The sequence below is a fragment of the Ptychodera flava genome, chromosome 15 (genome assembly GCF_041260155.1).
Source record: "Ptychodera flava strain L36383 chromosome 15, AS_Pfla_20210202, whole genome shotgun sequence".
Classification (NCBI taxonomy): Eukaryota; Metazoa; Hemichordata; class Enteropneusta; family Ptychoderidae; genus Ptychodera; species Ptychodera flava.
Genome location: NC_091942.1, coordinates 15,243,667 through 15,262,776, shown reverse-complemented (window position 1 = coordinate 15,262,776; position 19,110 = coordinate 15,243,667). Strand labels below are relative to the sequence as shown.

Below are 19,110 nucleotides of genomic sequence, written 5' to 3'. Positions count from 1 at the left end.
ATGGTATCATCATGCAAATTTTCATGCTGCTGTTTCTTTACTTACTTGGTCCAGTCATAATACTATGACTATATAGTAAGCTCGTGTCATTTCTAGAAATTACTGGAAGGCGGAAAAGGACGAAACTCTCGAAAGGAAGTACTTGTTTACACTCAAAGAAAATCTTTTTATGAAAGTGGATTACAGAATCGCAAGTAAGTGTGCATTGAACGTCTTGTTTGTAAGTTTTAGTGGACAGTTTGTCTGACGAGTCTTTCGGAAAATTAGCATCAGAACAATACGAACGAGAGAGCCGTGCATTGCATTGTTTGGATTCCCAAATCCGATATAAATCCGAAATGCATGTGTATATGCGTGTGCACGAGGTAAATACTTCTCCGATATAAATTTTTATTTTGTGATTCTTAGCCGCGAAGTTTCTGAGCCGAACGTGCGAGCTAGATAATTGCCAGAACATAAGAGTTGGTCTTGCTGAAAGTGCACGTGTATGGCGGCAATCTCACAATAGACATCGAGTGCGAGACCAAAGTTGTTCTATAATAAACTTTAGTTCCAGTCATATCTACAGAATATCGTCTTTTATTACTACCACTTTTAATCGCGATAATTTTTCACCCTGGAGAGTTTATATCGTGTCTGAAATATGACGTAACTTTAATTTCCTCTCAGGATTTGTGATGCTTACACGAACAGCTCTTGGCTTTGAAGGTTCCGTGAATCCCACATCCTCGTGAAGTTCACACTATCGGCGGAAACATAAGTTCTCCAATAGTTCCTGCCGTGCATGGTGGGAATCGTGTGTGCGAAAAGATAATGGTACGTTTTCGTGAATATAGTGCTCTCATGTCTTGTATTGAAGCGTAGAAAATAAGTGTCTGCAGTGTTTACATCGGGTACAAATGCGTGCCACCACCAACACCATGACCAACATGGAGGGTTATCTGACCGTTCCCACAAGTGGAAACCATAGCCAGCACACTGAACTTGTCCTCTACGAGGGCAGTAACGGGGGAGTTCTGAAGAATGATGTCTGTCGCACTGTGTCATCGTCATCCAGTACCAATGGGAAAAAACAGAAGATGAAGTATTACCGACTGGTTGGTCGGGCGGGACATTGCAATATATCGCACAATGCAGCTCCAAAACAAGGCTACCGATTTTTGGCTGATATATTTACAACATTGGTGGATATGAAATGGCGGTATAATTTGACTGTCTTCACACTGGCGTACGTCTTGAGCTGGTTATTCTTTGGAGTTATCTGGTGGCTGCTGGCGCTGGAACATGGGGATCTGGTTCCGGAGAACAACTCTGAAACTGCTACGAACTGGAAGCCCTGCGTCTCCAACGTACACTCATTCTCCACTGCTTTCTTGTTTTCTCTTGAGACGCAGACCACGATTGGATACGGTTACCGTTCTGTTACAGACGAGTGTTGGATGGCAATGCTGCTGGTTGTGATCCAGTCAGTTGTCAGTTGTATTGTAGACGCTGTCATGATTGGCTGTGTCTTCGCAAAGATCTCGCGGCCAAAGAAGAGGGCAGAGACCTTGGTTTTCAGCAACAAGGCAGTCATTGCTGTCAGGGATGATAAGTTGTGTTTGATGTTCAGAGTGGGAGACATACGGAAAAGTCACATTCTAGAAGCTCATGTCCGAGCTGTCATTATAAGAAAGCGAATAACAAAAGAAGGGGAGGTTATACCCCTTCATCAATGTGATGTCAATGTTGGATTTGATCAGGGCTGGGACCGAATCTTTCTGGTGTGGCCCATTGTTATAGAACACATTATTGATGAAAATAGCCCTCTTTATGAGCTTTCAGCAGATGAGCTTGAACATGCTGACTTTGAGTTGGTCGTCCTCTTGGAAGGAATCGTAGAATCAACAGGAATGACCACACAAAAACGAAAGTCATATCTGCCCCACGAGATACTATGGGGTTACCGCTTTGATCATCAGTTGGTCGCGTTGCATCACGGTGACGATGAGTACCACGTGGACTACACCAGATTTGACTTAGTACACGAAGTGCCAACTCCAAGGTGCAGTGCGAAACAACTCTATGAACTACAAAGGCAAGCTGGAGGAGATAGCCGAAATGGCAGATTGCCCCGAGTGCCTGCATCTTACAACCTGGAATCAGAGCTCTGAAAGTAAGATTGGCATGTAATCTGCCCCTAGGGCCCTCCCTGTCACAGATCACCCTCAACCCTCTTACCTCTAGTAAAAATCCCCAACCCATTCAATTTGTTCCAACACTTTTCACAAGTTAATTAAAGTATTGACATCCTCAGTAAACACCCCTTGTACTTGTAAACAGACGCTTGTTAGGAAGTGACAGATGAGTTTCAGCATCAAAGCAAATACTGAAACATCAATAAAATCAATACAGGCAACATTTCTTGAAAGGTTTCAATTGTTTCTGTATCAAGGCACCAGGTTTTAAACTATCTTAAAACACACGTGTAATTGAGAGAAAAATCACAGAATTCTGATGAATTATTTTTTGTCAGTAATTTATGCGTGTTGTGGATGTGAATAACCCAAAGCCAGACGGAATTTTGCCACAAGATAATGGTTCAAAATTCATAGCAAGCATGGTAGTATTGACAGCAATATTGATGGCATTAGTATGGTTTATTTTTGTCAAGTAGTGTTAGCCTATGCTAAACAGGAATGACAATTGTACAAATACAATTGTCGTAGTTTCAAAGCAAAAGTTGACTTTAATGTTATTAATTATTTGTGTCCCTGAGAGGATAGGATTTTCATGAATGGAATTAAGCAGGTTAAGCGGTCCGTGAGTGATGGTCTTGCCAAAAGCTCTGCTTCGAAGCAGATGACCTTTTCTTCCTTTACAAAACACCAGAAGTGAACATAAATCCCTTGCTCAGAGAAAGTTTTGATTTCAAAGGATAGAAGCTGTAACTTTTTGATAATACATTGGTTTTACTCTGCAAAACACATTTTTTTCTCTTCCTTAGTGTGTTGATGTACAAAATATTTGCCTTGTCAACATCACTCTTGGAATATGCAGTGTGATTGTTGACAAATGAAATTCTGATCCAGACCAAAATTCATTTGTCAACAATAACAGTTACCAGCATACAGACTCCTTTAGCAAGGTTAACACCAAGTATTTCAACCTAATTTAAGAAGTTGGAACAAGAAATTTTACAAACAGAACAAAAACCGGGAAATATATGAAAATTTATAACAAATCTAGCTGAATAGAGTAGACAGTCAGGAAAAGTGAGATTTGTTCAGCAGGTGAAGTTGATTTTCTGAATCAATGATAAAAACCTTCAAACAGTAATTCGAACAGTGAAAAATGTTATTTATACCAGACATATGAATCATGTCAAGTGATGTAACAATGTTTTCAGTTCAGTAAAATGATCATTGAAGTAATTTAAATTACTTCAGTCAGACTAATGAAACCATTCTAGTGTTTATAATAAGAAGGCAGTTTATAATTTGAAAAGTGACCTGTACTAGTCCACCTCACCGCCAGGGAACCTTGATTATACAATGGAACTGTTTGAGATCTGTTTTCTCTGTGATAATCCAGATTTAATTCTATTGATTTCATAGAGCACCTGTGGTTATTCTTTCCGATGAAAGTATTTTATCAACGGTTTGAAAGTTTGTCCAGTAATTGCACATTTTCCAGACTCCTTTGAATGTATTGCTGTGTGGTTTTGCTCAACTCTTTTCAGAATCTTAATGTGTTTCCCTGAAAGTGCTGTCACACACACTAAAGAAGAGTATACACATGTATGTCGTGAGATCTTTTGGCTAACAAACGAGCAGTTGTTGTAATTGTTATCACTTGCTAACATGATTGCATCAAATGAGCCAATTTTCCAATGCATAAGTGAAATATTCACGACACTTGTCTTTTGTTACTGTTTACTGTCACGTTGCTTTCCAAATTTTGTAGGGTTTCATTAGGCCTGAAATTACCAACTTCAGACACAACGTTTCCCTCAAGTACATCAATAATGACTGAGAGAGTTTAAACTTGGGTCAGAGGCCATGCCCATCCCTGCCCCTAAAATGATACCTACTTGACAAAACTTTGTAAGACTTGATGTGATAAGATTAGTTCGCTATCTGATTATGATGGCAAAGCTCGTTTGACTGACAGTCCACTGTGAGAGAGGGAGAGTCCCCAGGGACAGAAAATTGATAATTTCCGCAAACTATTTGCCTTTCACAGTATGGACATGTATTACATTTCCAATGATATTATTTCAGCATGAAATATTGTGTGCTGTCAAAATGGCACAGTGTTTCTCATACTCTCTCAAAGTAAAAGAAAACCAACCAATTTCATTCCCAACAAACTAAACAGACAGGAGTATGTTGTCACCCTTTGTTCATCTGAATATGATGGGGTTGACCCTTTCCCATTTCATAGAAACAGTCAAGTGTAATAATCGTGTGCTGTCAGAAATTGAAAATGCTGCAGATGATCACACAAATTACCGCGTCTGTCATTCACTGATGTCAGCGGCCAGTTTCCATGCCAACAGGGTTTGAAGCAGCTGTACGCGCTCTGCAAAGAAGGGGGATGTAAACGCTGACAATGCCCTGTCGCAAGATGAGTGTTAGTTTAACGTCTAATCATCTTTGCTAACATTAGGCGCATTTATAAACAGACTACGATTCCCAGCAAATTTAAACTTCTCACAGCGTGTGTCCAGTACATTCCAAAGACATTTTTATTGAGTAGGTGTTTGTATTAACAAACTGCAGAATATTTTTAACTGTAATTGAACAATCCAAATGTACTTCATCGCCATAAACCAGACTTCTATATATGGCAGCAGCTACACATTTCCTATGGAAGTGAAAATAAAGCTCTGACTGATGAAAATGATGTACTTCCAACGGAAACTAAAACGTAACCGGGATGTCGCCCTGTATTACTGAACATATTACCTGACAATCACTGGCACTGAAATCTGATGGGCGTGCGCACTCTGTGATTCCTGTAATTGATTAAATATCATTACGTGCACTGTAAATTGACATCTGTGAAATTCCTTTGTCATTAGGCAGGCTTTTAAAATTGTCAAACACATGTCTGTCAGATGATATTGGTTTTGGAAGCCATTCCCAAGTGTTTGGCTTATGCAACATTTGGTAGCTGTGCAAGAGATGTCACGGTAAAGGGAATGCCATGTGTACACAACTGTTTCATAATTGAGATTTCTAGCCACTGAAAAACCTTCGCGAACTCACTTGTGATGTGATTTTTTCGATTTTGCACTTCCAGCATCCTAAATGCAGAAGTCATTTGTGTATGATTTGTTTCCATATTTCCGGTGTACATGTGACTCATCAGCCAAACTTTACTTGTCCCAGTTTTTCCAGCCACCAAAGCTCGTGTTTTTCTCAAAGCTGTTTTTCCTTGTTCAACACAAGATGATTTCCTCCCTGAGTAAAAGTATAAAGATCCTATCATTCATTCCAATCAGAGAGGGCTGTCCCTCTAACATCATTCTGAACTAGTCATACATAAAGATGCTTCCCCCCCCAAAAAAAAAAACTGCCGGCAAAGGAATGATTTATTACGTTATGTTGCAGTGCTTCAGCGGTGACATTGAAGAAATTTGTTTTTGTCGGAGTTTGGAAAGTGAGGTTGGGTTGCTGACCAACTCAGTTTTCTGCATGAGAAAGTCACTCAGAACTGCTGCCTCTTTTTGCAGGGAAACATCCCAGCTTCAAAATACCCATAGACTGTTAAAAATGTATCTGTGATAAATATGCATGAATTGAAGCAAATCCGTAAAAATGTAATTAAATATGTATTTCGCTATAGCTGTTCATGTTTCATGACAAAGGTATTCCCCCAGTGAGATTGTCTCGGCTCCTCTGTATAGGTTGTTTACACATCATCGTCTTTATTTAAATTTTAATTTAATAATTTCAACTCCTAACAGAAGGTTTATTGTGTGGGCTTGATACTCTCAGTGCTATCGCCTGTAAATTTTATCTTCCGCAAAGCAAAGTTTAAACGCTTTTGAACAAGTACATATGCCATGAGGTCACCGAGACCCAGTGTAGATTACAATAATGTAACTCTAGTTGCTGGTGTTGAAGTGGCCAGTGTGAAATCCCTAGCTGGAATTTATATGGCATATAATATGTACATAACTTACACTCCGTGTCTAATACGTCTTTAATCTGATCACGAGACTAACAAGCAATAGCTGACATGTTGTGTTTGTGTTTTTGGCCCGCTTCAAAAAACTTGCAAAGTTGCAAACCATTATCAGGCTGTTTACAAACACGTTTAGCATTGTAAATTCTTGTTTCTGTTCTTAGCTTTTATGGAATTGTCTTTGCGTTATCACTTTAACTTTCTAACAATATTTCCCCCAATGTAAACAAAGAAGAACATCATTCTGAATATGTTGTGGTTTCACAGTGTTATTGAATTTCAGTCTTGACACCGTTGACTGTTCAGGAAATGTTGAAGTTACATGTACAATGTAGTGTGTTGTTCAAACCCACTAGCCCCAGTGGTAGAGAAGAACTGTGTTCAATCCGTGTCTTTACATAATTTATACGATGGTAAGCGTGCACCACTGACTGCACTAAAACTAGGTTTTTGCTTTTGATTACTGTTGTCAGCTGGTTCCTCAAAACTGAACGCAAATCAATTATGTATAGAGAAAGCTGTATAAATGGATATAACAAAGCTCATGAATGTAGGTATGAAGCTAAAACCAGTTAGCCGTTTAGAAATTTTCAATTTCAATCCAAACTTGGAAGAGTATACACAGAGTGGCATGTGCAATATGTTGATAGTCCCATTCGGAATCTCCTCTGATGCCAGTCGTATTGAGTTTCAAGAGTCCAGATAACATCTGACATGTGAAGATGGCTAATAGAAACACTGACGCATCAGATGATTTGTAAACACCCATTGGTGTGCACACTGTGGGGTGAATCTTAGAAAAGCTACTCTTGTATGTCCATCAGTGGGTTGACTGGAGAACTTTTCAAAATTTTAAACATCTGTGTCATATATGTATAGCTAGGACAATTTTATTACACTCTTCACTCAAAGTCATAACCCTTGTAATTTAGGAATGTTTTGAGTCCATCTGTAAGTATAGGCTATCAATCACATCAACCAAAGCTGTTACATGTATCTATTTATTGTCCAGTTTTGTCCATTATTATGTTTATTTATACTTTTCTTTGTTCTTTTCTTCTGACTTCACAAAATGATGAATATTAGAGCACCACATTGTACCAGCTGTTAGTCAGTTGTGACGTACATAAGTGATTGTTATTGAAAATTAAGGACAGATTGTTGTTGAAAAGACTTTATTCACGCATTGTTTGCTGGAAAATTTACAAGTTCAATTCAAAGAGATTTATCACGGGCCTTTTTTTTTTTTGCGGATCATATGTGAGTGCTGAGTTTGGAATTGATTAGGTGATAAACATCCCAGTATTCATAATCCCTGTAGAACAATGCAACTTTTGTTTGCTGTGATAATTCTGTTCGTTGATACATCAATGATTTCACACCAGAAAAGTTGCAGGACATCTGTCATATAGCAAGGCATAGGAAAGGAGTGAGAGTGTTATATATGGAACTGATGACGCATGAAGTATTGACCACATGTGAAACTACCAGCCTGCACATTCATGGTTACGTCAAGTCGTCTGAAGTGTGCAAAGCTGTTTGTAAATGCCATCAAACACATGACAACAGTGTGTCAGGGACTCTTAGACCAATACCTGGATCAGTGTTCTAGAATTGAATCATTGAAAAGAATTCTGAAAGTTTTTGTTTTCCAAATGATTATAAGTACAACTACCAGTTGTAACATCATCTGCCGGACCAGAATTTCAAAGTTCTACTGTCCCTTTGGCTCTTCACCAGCTGTTTATCCCTATTGCATGGTGGGACATTTACTTCGGCATTGTAGCAAGTTCTTTCAGCGCAGAGTGTAATTTCAAACCCATGTTAAGATTGCTGATTGCACCAAATTAGGGTCAAGGCACATTGTTGTGTAATGAGGGCAGCCCTCCTTAATGGGTTTCATTTGAGTTGTTGCCGTGACAACACCACACACCATGAAAGCAATGTCTGTGTCCTGCTCGGCCAATCATACCAAGTCATGCGTGACACACCACAATCAACAGCGGATCTACAGATACCTCCTCCGTTCAAAATTGTGGGGTTTCTTCTAGAACAAGTGACAAATCAAAAGATGTTGAAATTCTCTACAATTTTTCAAGACAAACGTTCAATATTTTTGACAAATTTATTTCAGTAAATGCTAATTCATACAGACATTGCCACTGTACAAGTCTGGGAATAAGCATTTCAACCACAGGAAGATTTCCAGTGACAAAGTTTTCCACACTCTTACAATTCACAAAGCACTCTGCAAAATTCTTTTACATTAGGTACATACAGTTGTAATGTCTGCAGTACCATGCGTGTTCCAGAATGATCAGAACATAACAAAGTACAGTAGCAGATGTTTGTTCTGTGTTGTGTTTGGATGTGAATATCCCTCTTCGGATATTACCAATGCTGTTGACATATTTACTCACAGTTTGAAGAGGTTTTGGCGGCAGAGGGTCAGACCATGTTGAGATTAGGAATGACGTCTTCATAGCAAAGGATAATTATTTTGCCTTCTATGTGATCTGTCATGAAATTTACTCAAAACTTGAGCACTTGGCCAAATTTTACAAAGTGTAATGATGACCAGTGAGTATTAACTAACACATTCTGTCCAGACTGACTATAAAAAGGCTTTGCACATTTCCATTGAAGGCAGCAGGAAATGCCACCCTCTCTCTACCCGCTTCATTCTGTTTGACCTTTCACCCTCACTGACCACCACTGGGTGGAGCAAGAGCATTTCACACCAGGGGAATCGAGTTGAAACTGGTCATCAAAAGCAATGCATTTTACAATTGCTGTTTCATTGAAATCTAAAAGGGCATAAAAGAGATCAGGATATCATATTCTTTTTTGTGACTTACAGTGGCTGTTTACATTGTTTTCTTCAAAGTGAAATACAGCTAAGTCCCGCCAGATTTATTGGTATGTAAATACTCGGATATGATTTAATATGTGTGGCATAAATCATGCCACCAAAGCAAATCTGTGATGTGATGATGCTAACAAGACAGGCAGTGAGTGAAGTTATTGCGGCCAGTGACAATTCATGGTCGGTCAGTACAAAAATGACCTTTCACGTAAAACAATATTGTCCAGAGAGAATGATTCTAACCAATGGCAAGATAAGGACCTCGTCCACTGACTCTGCCGTTTTGAAATGTTCATGCTACTGTAATATTAATTGATGACTCGTCAGAAATTCTGCGTGACATTTAATCCTAATACATCAATGAAGATTAAAAGAGCTATCAAAAGAGACACTTAAATGCAACCAGAAGCTTACCGTATTCAATTTAAAAGTTAAGAACAGTTGCATAAATCCCTCTGGAATGCTCATCATGTACAGCTAAAAATAGCCTCAATTGTCTTTGGGAAGGGTATTGATTTTATATGTAAATAATTGCCAGGCAGTGCCGTTGTATTCAGGCGATTTATCATAAGTTGAATGTCAATGAGTTTAGAATTCTGGTTAGGGTTGATATTTGAGATTTTAGTAGCTAACATTGATTCAAGCTTTACAAATCTGTGTTACATGTACGTGTGAATGATACAGTCTATAGACCACAGCTGTTGTGTACTGATAGGTTTTACCCTTGTGAGTGTAGCTTGGTACAATTTGAAAATAGTTTGTATTACTCATTAATATTTTCAATTAGGATGTTGGCGTATTTGCTGGTTTGCTGGGTTTGTGTTAATAGTTGCATGATTTTATTCGTAACAGGTATTTAAACCAACATGCCTTTCTAATTTAAACAGTGTTGAACTGTCAAAATTTGCACAGAAGTGTAGTTTGTCAGGCCACAATACCCAATGAAGAATAGATTACGTGATAGAGATCCTTTGAATCGGACAGATGTTTATCAAACTTTAAATCACCGAAAGAGTAAAAAACTAGTTGTGTCCAGTGTTCAGAAAATAGCACATCGTATAAATTGTTAATATTTCATAATTCTATTCTTAGACCCAGAGTGTTACAGCTGTCAGGTATTCGTGTCTGGTTTTAGAGTCCCTGTTGGGCAGTATACTTTTAATAGGGTGTCTGGAGTTCACGCATTAGAAATTGATACACACTGTGCAATTCTCCCGCTGGAAGTGTTTGCGTCATTCCATGAAAGAACCTGTTGCCCAAAACTTTGCAAGCTTGAAATCCTGGCAGCTGGCTTGCATGAAGTGGATGTGAAACATTAGATGGATTTTGCAAATAAACTGATCTGACATGGCAGGATCATATCTCTCTGTAAGAAGTTGACTGGTTCATATGATCCCCTGGCGCGCTGTATCACAAACAAACACATGCCATGATGTGTTGTTTTGGCTTTCTGATACAATGGTCTGATATCCAGTGGTCGTGTTTGGTACCAGGTGACATAGAAAAATCATGTGTAACGTTAAACCCATTGTCCAACTGTCCCTTACTGCGTTCACTTTTACAGTATATTCTGTTCTCAAATAAAAGACATTCAGTTTGCTGGATCAGTTCAGTGCTGAACAAAAAACAGATATCTAACTTCTGTATTTTTTAGTGCAAAACCACAGCCCTGAAAAATATTTCTGGAGCCATCTCATGCTAGGTGAATATAACATCTTTGCATATGAGTTTGCCGTGGACAGTAATGTTCAGCAGGGTAAGGCAGGCTAAGTGATGGCCAAATGACAATTTCATCACCAAACATCATAAAAAAGAGGTTCACTTTATTATGTGTGTCTAGATTAGAACAGATGAGATGTGTAGACTTTCTGGTGAACTCTGAAAGAATTAGTATAAACCTCGTGTTTCACTTGTCCCCATACCCTCAGCCCCTGTCATTAAGTCTCGTATATATATTATTATGCTTCATAATTAGTGAAAAACATTTTTTATGATTGAAAGAGGAGAATTTGAAAACCAAATGAACGTTGTTCTGCTCTGAAATATTTTTCTTGTATGTAGGATATTGAGATGACTGGTGTAGTATTGTTCCCAAGGGACACCAAGTGCTGATCCTGAGAGAAACTCTGACTTTAAAAAGCGAAAAGTCGTGTGTAGACGTGTCCATGACCGGACGTCATTTGTAACGTATTGTTGGCCAGGCACACAGATGAATGCAAAGGTCGGGAGAGAAACAAGTCAATAAAACTGGACCTACCCAGAAAAGTGCTGGAACTTTCAGTGGCACATTTCTCACATGTTGTGGTCTTGGCCACCTGTTCAACAAGATCCAAGACTGAATTAATCAGATGTTTACGATCTAATATGCTTGTACTGAGTTGATACAAATAGCAGCTATACACAGGCACGTGATCCCCCTTCCTGTAACAAGACAATTTCTGGTGCCCCAAGTCACTAACTAGCCAATGCATCTTCATAATTTATGTGTTAATAATCATAATTTTATAGATCGCAACAGTGCATTGTCAGACTTCTCAGCAACACCACTATGTCTGCTGACCATTCCTTCAAAGATGGAACCTCAGTACCCACATAAAGTAGAATAGTTTCTTCAAAGGTGGACTGTCACCCAGCACCCATCTGCTGATAGGGTCAGTTCAGGTCAAGGGTTAGTCTCAAAGAAACAAAAGAAGTAATAGGTTGACTTGTTTAGTATTGGCACATTAAAAAGCTATTGTTAACATCATGGGTCATATAAAATCTATGGTCATTGTAAGTGTCCCTTTAACTATGTTGAAATATTTTGTGAGATTATATTGCCAATATACATGTACACCCGACTATAGAGAGTGTCTGATCACAGTATCAGGACAGTAGGTCACTTCAGGTGCACTGCGTTGCTCAACTGAATAAGCAGAATTTATCATGTATCATGCCCCAACTCTCTTCTCTGTGAAGTGTCACATTTTATTTTCAATTATTATCACTGAGGTGCTTCTCTCAAACTTTTTGTCCTTTGCCACATCAGTTCACATACACTAAGTCAAATAAATGGTAAAATGATTTACATTGGCTGCGGTACTGCTCCCATAGACACAAGGCAGACAAGAAATCACTCGGTGGTGGTGGTATAAGCAAAAACAAAGAACGTACATGCAGACGCTTAGGGGAGCATGTATTTCCATCAAGTGTGTGGGTGTGGGTTTGTTTTGTCTTTATCACACCACGTTCATATTCCGGTTTCACTCATTGTCTTCCATTTGCACATTCATAAATCATGGGTTTCCATGACCTTTTCCACCCTTGCGTACCCGGACATCCTGGATCACAAGAAATGTCTGTCTTGGGTGGAAAGTTAGATGTGCAGTGCAAACCTGTGCAATAACTCCAAGGAACTCATCATGATGGGAGTGGTTCTATCAATAATTAATTATATCAGGGTTTACAGAATCTTTCTGAGAAAAGTTTATGCTATTGTTACTAGTGGCAGGCCACTACTTATCATTATTTGAGCATAGAGGAGCAGACATGATCTCAGACCGATAGCAAACTTTCGTGCTTGTTGATGTTTACACTGTGTCTGCATAAACTCCTTTCGCCACTAAATATTGGTATAGCCCTATTTATTTTCCATGGCAAAGTTGGATCTGTATATTTGGAAGTAGGGATAGAGGTTTAATTCTCTTCCCATCTGCCTAATGTGCATTTCCCCCTGACTGTTTCCTCAGTCGCTTACTTCTCCATCCAAGGTCCAGTTTACAAAGGTGTCACTCAATTTGATATCTCCACAACGATTGAACATGTGCCAGTACCAGCAGGTAATTTATTTTCTAAGCCAAACTCGAAACTTTCCTGAACAATGCAGGAGAAATGGGCAGAGGTCATACGATACTACACCAGCCAACGAATGTATTGTCAAGTTTTTAGACGAGGTAGGCTAACAATGTGCAGTTCTGAATGCTGTTCTCAACAACAAAAGGAAACCCTAGTTTAGTTTACTGGGTTGCGACATTTCATTACCCACCATATTTGACGTCTGTAAAGGCCGTTCTGCATTTCACATGCAACAAAAGCTGCAGGTATGCTAAGGCCACACTTGTGTGTAATCACAGACTAAACATGATATACGGTGTTTGTTGATGCGCTGGTAGGTGTTCTCATATGGCTACCATGGTTTGGCCCAGACACATTGTTATCGATGGTAATTGAGGACCTGTTTTTTGCATGGAATTAGAGTGAAAAGGGTAATCAGCTCATGACCCATAGTCACAAACTTTTGACTTGTCCCGTGCGGCTGTAGACCTGTATATTCTAAGGACATTTTCAGAAGCATTACAAAAATTGCAAGGACAAGTTTTGGTCACAAAGTTTTGACTTGTCCCGTGCGGCTGTAGACCTGTATATTCTAAGGACATTTTCAGAAGCATTACAAAAATTAAAGCGTAATCAAGCTCCATTGCAACAGATAGAATTTTTATAATTTCAACATCGACTGCAGGTAGTTCAACTCACCAAAGCTATAATTTAAACAAGGGAATATGCATATATATGAAAATCTGACCCATAGATTGATTATTTGGCTAAACTCATCGCTACAGTAACAGTGCTTAACCTGATAGATGATCTCTGCAACTCTAAGGACAAATGGAAGTTCATATTCAAGCAGATGCTTGACCTGATGGTGAAATATGGACTTGGCAGGAAAAGGATTAAATTTGGTGCTTGCCATGTTGTATAAGTTGCCATCAAGCATTCATAACATTCCACTACAGATGTTTGTTTTAGTCTGTCTATGTTATGATAGGATACCATACTTAATCTCCTAGCTTACACTGCTAAACACGTCTCCGTCTCTTTCTTTCTCTTTCTCCCAAGAAGGACAAATTATTGATTCTGTCTTATTTTGAAGTCTGGAATTCTATTGTTAGAAGTCTGCAAAATGTGACAATTGGTGGACGCAACACTGTTTATGATGAGTAAATTATTCTAGAAGAGATCAGTGTTGTTTGAAAGAAGTAAGAAAACTGAAACAAAGGTTTTGGAAACAAGTCCTACACCATCCATTGTAATCTGCTATAAAAAGACACTTATATTAGTGAAGCTCATTGCCCTACACAGTCATATCTCCCTGTGAATACACCTTTTCTAACTTTAAAAGTACACTGAAATTACTTAACTTCTCTCATGTGTCCTTTTAAACACTATCTATCCCTTCTAATGTATTTCCAAACACTTTTATAGTGTTCAGGAATTCCTCTTATATCAGCATTATACCAAAGTAAACATGTAATTTATTACATGTAATGTGAGAAATTCTGTATGACAGAGAGGACATTTGTCTCTCTCAGATGGCATCTCGTAGATGTTACCCTATGTCACTTCAGATTGCATAGAATACAGCATCAGGTCAGTTTTGACAGCCTTGTAGATTTTCTGTTACCCAGTTTCTGTTACCCGGTTTTTCACTTGTTTGTATGGATGTTCCATGTCAACTGTAGGAGAGTAGGATTTTATTGGTACAAAGTTATAAAAAAACATGTTTTAGGTTTTAAATACCAAAAAGGAACACAGTGAATGTTCCACAATTGTCAAGAAATAAGAAATTCTGTTAAAAGTTTTGTAAAACACTTCGTGAAAAGGAGTGTAAACAGTGCACAAGTATAGATATGAAATAAAACAATGAAATGGATTTTCAGGATAAAAACACTAATGTAGAAGCCGAGTGATTAAAACTAAACATTCAAACATTGCAGGTAGTGTGGAAGGGTTGCACCCACATCATCTGGTTTTCATCGCTGTGCTTCCGGTGTTTTTATCCTGAACATCAGCTTTGTATTCTAGAAAAGTCAGATTTTATATTTTAGGAAATTCTGCCATTGGCGTGAAATTTGTAAAGCAAGGGAAATACTAATAAGGAAGTAAGAAAACACCAGCACATAATGTACTGTAAATTCAGTATATTAGTATCTAAGTTTATTGAGTAGTTTTACCAACAGCTGAGGAATAAATATTCATCCTCCATGGTACTAGAATAGCTGTCCTAGCCAATAGTTCTATTTTTCTGTTCCCAAGGTCACTCTCAATAACCGCTAACGAGGTCAATAATAAAGACCTCATCAAATCATTTATCTTGACGTTCTTTCAAGTGAAGAAATTAATTGTACTGCTCATCGTAAATTTCAGCTCCACCGACTCCGATTGAGACGAGTTCGGTGGCCAGTCTGTCAATGCTGTCAAAAGTATGAGACAGATTGAGATCACGAGGCAAGGGCAAGTCGATCAAGCCAAATTGGTGAATTGAAAATTTGGAAAATTGAATTAATTTGTACGGCCGGTTTTCAATAACAGCCAATGCTTTTTATTGTGCGATGAATGATATGATGTGGGCTAATACATCATCAGGTACCACTTCAAATAATTGCGCCTCTTGCGGCGCATTGCATTTTATGAAACACTACTCTCTAATGCATGTAATTTGCTCAGTCCAGATTTGTTTTCCTAAGCATCACCAGAAGGCATTTTTTGCGAGTCTTTTCATTTCTCGTTAACAAAATCAATACCATTTCTGACGTCGATTCTCGCATATTCCCATCAACTGGTTTGCCTTTTACATCTGAGTATTTCTGAACCACTTTATGAGTTTGCGCATAGAGTTAGTCGTGAATCGCTCTCCGGGCAAGCTCGAGGCATTCCATTGTACCCGTCTTTCATCCAGCATCATTCACACTCAATTGTAAGAAAGGAGAAAATGACAGCATACCAACATTGCACTCGTCATTGTACGTTGGCAAAGCCAGGCAAATGGCACTATTCCCACGAGAGTTACAGTTCACCGTAAGATTTATTTTCTTTGTCTGGTCTTTTACAGGCAAAGCTTTGGAGCCCCCCTCATCAACAGGATTGGATGCAACGAGGTCTTGGAAACCGACATCAGTACTAACAGTAAACAACCATGGACAGTATTCTTGGACTTCGTGGACCTTCAGTGCCGGTGCTCTGGACTTCTAAGTCTTTCATCTTTCAACGGAATTTACAAAGACAGAATGTTGGGTTTTTTTCTTTTTTTATCATGGTTGTCACAGACATGGCACAATGCACAGTCAGTTAAAGTGTAATTGAGACCATAGACAAAGCTGCTCTGCAGTTTTGGAGCTGTGTTGTAGCAATTCTTAAACTGTAATGCAGTGTTCAGTTGAATGAGCAAGAACTTGCACTCAGCTCAGCAAAGAACGGTTTTTTAAGTGTTTAGCCAATACCTGAGAACACAAACAGAAGCATTTTGGACAGTTTTCAAAGAATTTTTGACTTTTCATCCATTTAAAGGGACACTTCTTTAATAAATTTTTTGTCAGTGCAGGAATTGCGGTTGCCAGATAGAAAACAAATTTCATCCTTCATCCGTCAACTTTGAAGAGTGTAACGGGTCAATGTGAATAAAATGCAATTTTTAGTCCCCAAGCATTTTTCAGGTTATGCAGAGTTTGAGAATATCCAGGTAAAATATTATGCGAATGTTGGGTCTTTGACCTTCATCTCAAAGCCAAGGACACCACACAAGTCTGCAGGCAACTTAGACTAATATGGCCATGTCAAGGTCAAGCTACAAGTTCGAAGGTCACGTCAGATATTTTGGAAAGTGTCAGAATCCCTCGCAGAACCCTACATATATACCTGATCATCAAGAATGAATACACACACATCAAAAAAATTTACTGATTGATCAAAATGTGTTAGATTTCTCCTTTCAGAAGCTGGTCGAATGATTTTTGCCAGAAATTACCACTCTAATAGGTATCATATCAGCTCAAAAATATGCATTACTTTTTGTCTGTTGCCGAGGCATTTTCCCCCAATATCCAAGACTTATTTGAAGTCAGTCCACAAATTATACAGTGAGTTGTTGTGTTTTAGATACTCTACCGACAGACCAGGACGGGGTGGGTTGTTTCTTCACTTCAGTTGTCACAAAAAATAATAAATCTGTATATAAACAACTTTTAATATATATATATTAGAAAAAAAGATATTTTTAAAAATCTATGCAAGGTCAGTGGCCTAGCAAAATACAAGAATTGCTATGCAACCGGTGTAGATGCCATATTTCACATTTCTGATCTACTGTTTTTGTACATAAAAGTAACAGTAGTTTTCTTGTGACTGTACTTCAACGGTACAAATTCAGGACCTTCTTGTGTTGACAAAAAAATTTCACTCTATTTTGAATTTTTCTCAAAGTTGCATGCGTATGACCATCCGTGTTCTGATCACAAATAAAACTAACTTGCCATATCGACAGAGTGATCCATCACAAAAGGTAATATTTTTGAAATACAATTCTTAAACTGCCAGAATTTTCTTTTTCAATAATTACTCCAGGTTTTCATGCACGGTTTACAAAATTTGCCCTGCTGTTGGCAAAAGGCAACAGCGGTATTTAATCGTACTAGAGAAATTTATGAAAGATGAAAATTTTTCATTTAAAGGAGTTTAATCTTTCTGTTGAAAGTGTAATATGTAGCTGAAAGAATTTTGATCGTAGCTTGTTAAGATATTAGATTTTTTATTCAGATAAATCATGATTTCTTACAATCATTATAATTCATCTGATCTTTTTATCTTCAATCAATCAGATGATTATGTCATATTTTTGAAACCATCAACTTTTTACAACCCTTGGTTGACTATTGTGTAAATTTTGAAAGTGATTTCCTTCCCAGTTTCTTATATGAATGTGGGTGTTTCTTTGGATATTTGCAATTATTTTTCTATCAAGGATGTTCAAATTATGTCTCTTTTGTAAAATTTTCAGAGTTCTTTTCGAGGGTAGGAAAGTTTATCGCAAGAATTTTTAGCAATATATATCTATGAATATGTGTAATTCTATGTTGTTGGATGTGAAAAGAGGAGCTCAAATGTTATGTGACAAAATAGTGCATGCATTACTGTGCTTTCACACCCCTATAACCCAATGGATTGGTCAATCTTTGACACCCCTGTGTTATACACATGGATTCACCCAAAATACAATCAAAGCTGAAATGGGTTTTAGCCTCATTCTTTTGCTTTTAATCACATGGAATACTATATGGGTAGTTGGGTCCCAAGTATTTGATCACATAGATGCTATTGCAGAAATACTGTAATTTTGACCCCTTCATCCCCATGGTTTGACCCAAACCCATCGTTATCAATGGTGAGAGCGGACTTTTGTATTTGGAATTGGGGGTGAACAGGTTAAAAACTCTTGAGCAACCATAGTCAATCAAGTACCAAGTGGATGCATGCTATGGATGCTTTCTTTGTAAGTTTTCCCCACAAGTCAGCTTTTGATCTACAAAATTAGAATCTTATTGTTACTTCCAACCGATGGCAAACTTGTTTTGTTCTTTGCTTAACGATTCCTCGTTTATTTTTGAATGTAAAATTTAATCAGTCTTTATCCACTGTCATTCACAACTGCCTTACAAGTAGTGAGTGTTAAGAAATGTGTTACATGTTCTGTGTGTAGATTGAAGAAATAAATATTTAATTCTTGAAAATAAGGTTTTTTTGTGATTTTTGTGCAAGATAAAAAGTGTTGTGTATTGGGGGAGTCAAGCCCACTGTATAAACTTGTACTTCACATTTAACCCTTTGAGTGCTGTATTTTTTCCCACCAAAGTTTTAGTGCAACATTTTACCAATTTTTATGAACTTTTCTGTAATTTTTCTGATAATTTTCGACCAAATGAACACATTTCATTGGCCACAGTTTTTTATCAAAAATTTTGCAAAAATCTGATAAAAATTGACTGAGGTATATTTTATAAAGGACGCAGAAATTGACTTTGGCGCTCAAAGGGTTAAATCCACGCTTATCTGTCCTACGCACTTTTCTTATATAAACACATTCAAGTGCTTATGTCATATGAGTGTGCTATGTGTATGTATCAGTGTGCATGATTTGAGTTGCATGAAAGTTCAAAAGCATGTGGCTGTTTGGTACAGATTCCCTCACAAAATTCATTTTATTGTACAAATTTTAATCTATGATCATTGTAAACGATCACTGGATAGTAATTGAGACATTG

At 38.0% G+C, this 19,110-nt stretch overlaps 1 protein-coding gene across 1 annotated transcript; it reads left to right on the top strand.

Annotated features, from left to right (window-relative positions):
- The first annotated feature begins 35 nt into the window (after positions 1 to 35).
- LOC139151294 (inward rectifier potassium channel 2-like) lies at positions 36 to 18,582 on the top strand. The gene is made up of 3 exons (XM_070723978.1): positions 36 to 194; positions 670 to 2,155; positions 15,909 to 18,582. The coding sequence occupies exon 2, from the start codon at positions 900 to 902 to the stop codon at positions 2,151 to 2,153; it is 1,254 nt and encodes a 417-aa protein (XP_070580079.1). The 5' UTR covers positions 36 to 194; positions 670 to 899; the 3' UTR covers positions 2,154 to 2,155; positions 15,909 to 18,582.
- The last annotated feature ends 528 nt before the right edge of the window (positions 18,583 to 19,110 follow it).